Raw genomic sequence first — 7,583 nt, forward strand, 5'->3', positions numbered from 1 at the left:
CAACTATATTATATACCGGATAATGGAATCACAATTGACAAATAGGACAGCAAAACACATGACCGACTTAGGTGCTTAGAGGAACTTGTCAATAGAGATAAGAATGATAAAACCCTTTTAATAATTCCCTAATTATTTTTGTACCATGGCTAGGACTAAAATAACTTTTTATTGAACAAGTGTAAATTCTCCTAAAAGGGTAGCTATTAGAAGCCATTTTCCAGAAAAATCAATTAGAAAAAAGGTCTACTACTGGTAAGACAGAATATACATCTCCACCTAAAAATTATTGGGAGCTTTTAAAGCTTCATTTGTTTAATATACTTATTTAAAAAGAGCAGCCCAGGGCACAAAGCATCCCACGTTAGCAGGGTCAGGGGAAAAGCCGCACCCAAGGGGTGTAATGTAGACAGCCGAACCTAATGCAAATTAGGTTTGACCAATGCACAAATTTGGAGGTTTGGCAACTGCTTATTGCTTCTCTTTATTTAACATAAAGTACTAGATTTCTAGAGATAATAAAATAGTAAGAGCAGTTCAAATGTAATGCTCAGATAACTACCAGAAACCATAATTCCCAACAAATGAGAAGATTATAGCAGGTGATGGTTTGCTCTCTCAAAGCTCCAACTGTCTACTGCTGTACATTTTATCTACAACAAATTAGGAAAAATGTCAACAAAAGCAAGTTTCATCTGTCATCTCACGATCCATTCTAGCCCTTCTACATATATTACACATGACAACAACAACAACATACCCAGTGTAATCCAACAAGTAGGGTCTGGGAAGGGTAGGATGTACACAGACCTTACCACTAGCTTTGAGGGGTAGAGAGGGCGTTTCAGGTAACATATTATACATTGCAAAACATAATTGCCAAGGAACTCTCAGTCCTTCAGACATGAAAGGACGTACGGTTGAATTATTTTGGGACTCAAAATCGGTAAACTCCACCTAGTTAGAGTGATAACAACATAAGCAAACGTGGTGTAGTCGATGAACAAAATAATTACAGTCGAGATTGCAAATCTTGACTCCTTTCTTGAATGAAGCTGATCATGTACCTCTAGAAATGGCCAAGTCCCATTCTCTGCAGCACACTTGCTTAACAAAAGGTTTGCATGTTGACTTTCCTTTTTTCTGGGTGATAAGTCGGTTTTTGGTGAAGCAGCGGAGAATCCTTCTTTCCAGGTCCACCTTCCTTGATAAGAAACATCGCAATCCCTTGAGAAACCCATACAATGCCAATGCAAGAAAGGAAATAAGGCTCTATCCATCCTTTCACAAAAGAAAAACAACAACATACCCCGTGTAATCCCACAAGTCGGGTCTAGGGGGAGTAGGATGTACGCAGACCTTACCCGTCCATCCTTTCGCATGATACCTAAATCAATTTTTCCCAATTAAATACGGATCCTTTGTTTCCTAATATGTACGGTGATAAGTTTTGGAATCAAAAGCTTCTGGTCTCGTTCAGGGGGTCATAATCGTAAGCATCACCAGCCTTGACAAAGCGTCCCTTCACACGCCTTCTCACATCAGCCCTTGCCTTGCGAGATTCATATCTCACATGCTTATCAAATCTATACATTAAAAGGATAGTTAGAAGATATGAACAAAGAGAATAAGCCGAGAGTTAAAGGAAGCTTCTACTCTTATGTATTTAGCTACATGGCCAAGACATCCTCAATTAGTTGCCCTGATGAACATAAATGTGGAAACATTTCTTGACTTAAAAGAGTGTACATGGAAGGATATGATTTTTGAATTAGGCAAATTAAAATGAAAAATAAGACGCCAAAATTAGGAGAAGCACTGGTTGCCCCGAAACCAAATACTAAGGAATCCAGAAACTCTTATCCAGAGCAGCACCATTTCTTCTGCATGGAACAAAGGGGTCGTTTGGTAGGGTGTATAAGGATAGTGTTGAATAGGATGTATTAGTAATGCTGAGATTAGTTATGAACTTATGATGGTATCATTTTTATCGACTGTTTAGTTCATTGTATTAAATAACATGCATTAGATAATTTCTAAATAGTATTGAATAGGGTGTATTTGAATAGGAATAGTACTGGTATTGTAAATCCCATGGTTTCCTATGTATACGAATAGTACTGAATAGGGCGTATAAGTAATACTGGCATTAGTTGTACCAGACTTAACCAAACATTGTAGCATTATTCTACCTAATAGGCTAATACACCCTACCAGACAACTCCTAAAGATACTACTCGCTGATTAGTACAAGAGAACTTACTTGCGGGTTTTCTTCTTTTCCTTGTAGCGCAATACAGCATTGCTTCTGCTACTTGACGCAAATGAACTTTCAGGATACGGATGGGACCATGGTGGTTCTCCCATAAGTAGCATTGTGGAGGCTCCACATTCTTGGTAATCCCCAGCATTGCTTTCTCCCCCGAGGTTAGAAAATGAGAGGATAGACGCTTGCCTTCCAAAATAATTAGCAGGTTCTGTTTTGCAGCTCATCAGGGAGTCTGCGGACTCTGCATTGCTACATGCTGGCTGCATTGCCATTACCCTTCGCATCGACGACCCCTGGTAAATTATTTCATTGAGTCAAGTGCATGCATGTTTAGGTATGATTAGAGAGACTTTCATCATGAAAAAGAATAATAGCAAGAATAAACACAGACAAAGAGATGAACACATAAGAACACATGAAATGGAATGTAAAAACATAAATCACTCACAAATCATTCAAAGGAAAAACAAGAGGAGGTAAAGACTTCACGCAAAACAGGAAAGTTTTATGTTTTTTGTGTAGTGGAAGACCCTCTATAGGTTGCCAAACAAAAAAGACATGGAAAGTGGTTCAGGTAGCTCATCTGGTTAGAGAAAAGGACTAAAATCGCACATTTGCTTTCCATAACTGAAAGGAATATCTCGTTCACTGGTCTTAAAAAATCCTATAACGGTCAGTTTAGGTTCCTGATGCGTCGTCCAACATAAACACAGATGCTGAGATCTATTTCATATCCATGCAGTAATATCAAAACATGGGCAGAACTAAAACAATCTTGCCTCAACCCAAAATTTTCATCGGTGTCAGCTCCTGATACTTGGGAATGTAGAAAAGAGAGAAAAATTTCATGGAAATATCTTAAGAATCACTTTCATCCCAAGAAAAGAATATGATTTGCATGTGCAGAATAATAAAATCCATACCTCCTCCGATCATGGATTTAGAATGTTTGTAATCACTTGCCAGCAGACGACTTCTAAACAATGGATATCATGTCGTTGATTCAACAACTATCATATTTATAGCAGAAAATAGAAAACTTTCCTGGTGCTAAGAATTATGTTTTCTCTTAGCATTGTTGCAATTCTCTACTACAACTACTACATCTGAGTCCCAGACAAGTTGAGCCGGCTGTATGAATCCTCTATGACCATGTTTCTCCATTTAAATTCTTCTCGGGCCAACATTATACGAAATAAAATTAAAGATTAAAAGTACTACTAAAAGTTCTCTAAATTTTCTCCTTGCATAAAAATCGATGATAAGACTAAAAGACTCCTAGAAAGCACAGGGCCAAAACAAAATGTATTAACATGACTAAAACATATTCCAAACGAATTGGTAGAATTGGTATCGCCTTAAAACTTTTTTTCCCACTGTACCCTTCTTTCACTAAGGTTGTGTGGATTCCAAGAGATTGTACGTCTTTTGAGACAATTTCCTTCCATGTGATTTTAGATCTACCTCGTCCTCTTTTAACACCTTCACTCACCATGGTTTCACACCTACCAACCATACATTTGAGAGTCGACGCAGGACATGACCAAATTATCTCAAGCAGCCTTTTCTCATTTTATTCTCACTGTGTGCTACTCACAACTCTCTAATATGAATAAATAAATAAATAAATTAATGAGGTAGAAGTCCTTTTCACATGGATAAAACCACTCCAATAAAGGTTTGCAATGTTGAAAGAATCCTCCTTGCCATATGACCTGGTAGTAGTGCTGTCAAAAGTGTGGGTCAAGTGGGATTTATTTGTTTAAGTGGAAACTACCATTTAATTGGAGACTTCCCAAAAATCCAAAAAAAAAAAAAAAGAAGTCTTAAGTACATCTGATTTTGTTACCTTGCGTATGCTTTTGCCTGCTAAGAATTAGTATGACTCAGCTAGCACAAGCACATTCTCTGGTTTATTTAGATATCCATCTACTGACTTTGCCCCAATTATGAAACATATAACAATGGTTAAGACGCCAAAGAAGAAACGGGACACCTAAACAAAGCAACTTAAAGAAAAGTGAAAGCAAATCACGGATGAGGACAAAAAGAGGGCAAGCATCATACAAGTGTCAGAAAGAACAGCAAGTAAAATGATACACCTACTAGTTCTATAACTCAACTGATGGTAGACACCAATTTATTAGTTCTTGATCCACCTAATAGACTAATGATAGCAAACCTTGTGCATCAAATCAAAATTTTTTAAAAGTATATGACAACATTGAATTATGCACGACTGATAATGTTTATTGTTGGAATCACCTCGACAGCATTGACATCCTGGCAGCTGGAATCAGAAACTGACATATCTTTAGAAACTGACATATCTTTCGTCCCAAATAATCCATCAATGTCGTTATTCTCGAATAGCTGATTTGTATTATCGAGAGAACCACTGAATAGCTCTTCATAATTTTCAAAACTCAAGTCCACTTCATCCATATTGAAATCTTGAGCGAAAGGATCATCCTCATATATAGTTGAGCCTTTTACTCCAGAATAGCAGCCCTGTGTAAGAATAACAACAAAAGCAGTAAGCAACTACCAAGAAGTATTGGATCGAATGATTTACAAGCATTAAGGTAACACACATTGTGGATGACCATTTTCAAACTTTAACACTATAAAATAATGCAGAGCAACCAAATGCTTGAAGAAGAATATGGAATTCTCTTATAAGAAAGAAGAAAGCATCATAAATTAGAGTTCATCTTCCTCTACATTTTTAGACTCTTACTAGTTCACTAATCTCAGGTAGCATTACAAAAAGAAACTGGGCAGTTCCAATGACGAAGCTAGGATTTTCAGTAAGGGGATTCAAAATATAAAGAAAGAAACAGACAAAGGGATTCAACATCTACTATATATATATATAAGATAATTTTAATCTTGTATTATATATAGTGTAATTTTCCGGCGAAGTTTCACCCCCTGGCTCCACCCCTGCTGTGCACTGGCAAATCAAAACTCATGTTTGTTGAAAGATTCCAGAGGAACAACAAGGTGCAAGACAACCTCAGCTTCATGAACCCACCAAGTGGTCGACTAATCATCAGTTCCGCTATATATCAGCTAGAGTATTAGCTTCACATTATAAGATATCTTTGAAAACCTAGATTACCTTTGATAAGGGGTAATTCACAGATCCAGCAATTTGCTCCACCTTGTTTAGCTTGTTGCCAAGAGTAGGCATAGAGGATCGCATCAAAACATTTGATTTGTCGTTAATATGCATTTCACTCACTTGAACTGTGGCAGATGTATCTTGAGAGTTGAACTTTCCTTGAGGAGCTTGACCATCCATAGGTCGGTTGTCAGTGATGCTCATTGAACCGATTCCCTTCTCACAAGTTGAATCACCAGTTGAAGGATTATCTAAGAGAAATGACCAGATAGTAGAAAGTTCTGCAGCGGAAGGGCATCCAGTATAACAACTAAGTGCTTGTCTCTTATCAGAACCAGCATGACTAATCGAATCACAGTTCTTGCAAAGAGAAATCTTCTCCTCAACACGTCTAACAACAGCTGGTTGTGAATTACATCTTTCACATAAAAGTGTCCTCGAATGGCGCTGTGAAAGGGCATTCGCGGAATGCACATTGCGATCGCATGATAAACATAAGCAAGCTGCATCTGACCGACAATATACAATTGACCGCTGCTCCCCACAGAATTCACATATATGACCCATCACTTCTCCTCAGACTGGCAACTTTTCTTAGTACTTCACTAATCACTTCCCTTAGAATTTAAGCAATAGAAGTTGCTTCCTATTTGAGTACATATAGAATTTAAGCAAATGATTTGTGCTTCCGCTGTACAACGGAATAGAATCTGCATTAATGAAAAGTGAGAAGATTAAAGATAGAATACAACGCTATCTTTCATATATTAAGATGTTTGCTCATACAAATAGAAAAATACACCTTCTCATGAAAATTCAAGAATACAAACTGAGATATCGGTAAAACAAAATTCCATTTTAAATAGCACATTAGCTGTTAAAGAGTACAGAAAATGTGAGTGACAAAATATGCCAACTTTTTGTTGACAAAGGAACCGGCAGCCTCTACCCTTCGGGGTAAACCCCGCTCCAGTGTAATAGCCGGCAAACCACACAGGAAAGATAAAAATAAAATATGCCAACTTCAGTCAGAAAAGGGGAAATTAAGCTGCCACAAACAAATTACAGAGAATCCAAACAAAAAGTGAAGAACTTTGACATAACTACAGGTGATTTATTTCTAAGCATCATTATCTGCAGCAAGAAGCAACATCTTTTTGCTTTCCAGACAATTCTAACAATCAATCTGTCTCTCAATTCCAAATTACTTGGGGTCAACTGTATGGATCTTTTTTCCTATTTGCTTTCAAATTGAACATCTAAAGGATATATCACAGTTAAATTACTTTTTACGCTAGTCTTACAGCAACCCTCCTCCTTCATCCGGACCTGTTATATTATGTGAGCTGTGTAAAGGCACCATCAACTAACACAACCACAAATCCTTTCAAAAAAATTCAAACAAGAGATGAGAAAAAAGTCAAATATAGACTTGTTGAAGTTCAAACAAAAACAAGAAAACTACTCCAAGAAAATATGAAGGAGCACACATATCCAAGTAAGATTTTACCACTGGAAAACAGCAAAATTCTCAAAAATGAATCTTGAAATTATGGTAAAATCCAAGAATTCCAGCAACCCAAAAAACAGATCAAAAAGCAAAAACTACACAATCCAAGATGAAGAACAAGCAACCCCATCTGAATGAAAAAAAAAATTAAAAAAATTCAAGAAAGTAACAACTCTTACCTGATAATATAACTGTGAAGCTGACCAAAAAAGATTACAGACAAACCCCTTTTTATTGTGTGCAACTTTCAGACCGTACAACAGAAAAAACTCTGAACTAGAAAGATCAACCTTTTTCAGTATCTCTGACTCTTTGTGTTTGTCTACTGTTTGAGGGTAAGGATTGGTTCTTTTAGGATTGTATGCTGTTGAATAGTTGAGTTCTGATAATAATAACAATAAAATAAAATATCTTTATAAAAATATATAAGATGATAAAAAGTGCATAGGAGAGAGAAAGAGGGAAATGGACAGGGCGAGGAGGTGTAATATGTGGGACCCTGTCTTTTTGTCCCCACTTGAAATGGAAATATACTATAATTGTGGCTTTTTCTCCTACTCTTTTTTTTCTGTATATAGAGGTGTATTTTGACATTTGTGTACTGTTTCCCAAGTGTTTTTATATGAGGAATAGAATTTTAACCTTTTATATCTAGTCAATCAATAGTTTTGGAGTTT

At 36.7% G+C, this 7,583-nt stretch overlaps 1 protein-coding gene across 4 annotated transcripts; it reads right to left on the reverse strand.

Moving 5' to 3' along the window:
- Nucleotides 1-593: 593 nt before the first annotated feature.
- On the reverse strand, nucleotides 594-7,297 carry LOC132068709 (zinc finger protein CONSTANS-LIKE 10-like). 4 transcript variants are annotated; one of them, XR_009417486.1, is made up of 6 exons: nucleotides 7,086-7,296; nucleotides 5,394-6,106; nucleotides 4,535-4,780; nucleotides 2,264-2,562; nucleotides 1,310-1,586; nucleotides 1,063-1,200 (listed from the first exon to the last, which is right to left on the reverse strand). XR_009417486.1 is itself a non-coding variant. In XM_059462386.1 (5 exons), the coding sequence occupies exons 2-5, from the start codon at nucleotides 5,961-5,963 to the stop codon at nucleotides 891-893; spliced, it is 1,425 nt and encodes a 474-aa protein (XP_059318369.1). In that variant the 5' UTR covers nucleotides 5,964-6,087; nucleotides 7,086-7,297; the 3' UTR covers nucleotides 594-890. The 4 variants fall into 4 exon arrangements, 3 of the variants coding, with proteins under 3 accessions (XP_059318369.1, XP_059318368.1, XP_059318370.1); XM_059462386.1 differs by lacking the exon at nucleotides 1,310-1,586 and having other exon boundaries at nucleotides 594-1,200; nucleotides 5,394-6,087; nucleotides 7,086-7,297; XM_059462385.1 differs by lacking the exon at nucleotides 1,310-1,586 and having other exon boundaries at nucleotides 594-1,200; nucleotides 7,086-7,297.
- Between the last annotated feature and the right edge of the window lie 286 nt (nucleotides 7,298-7,583).

This window comes from Lycium ferocissimum, chromosome 8, assembly GCF_029784015.1.
Source record: "Lycium ferocissimum isolate CSIRO_LF1 chromosome 8, AGI_CSIRO_Lferr_CH_V1, whole genome shotgun sequence".
Lineage (NCBI taxonomy): Eukaryota > Viridiplantae > Streptophyta > Magnoliopsida > Solanales > Solanaceae > Lycium > Lycium ferocissimum.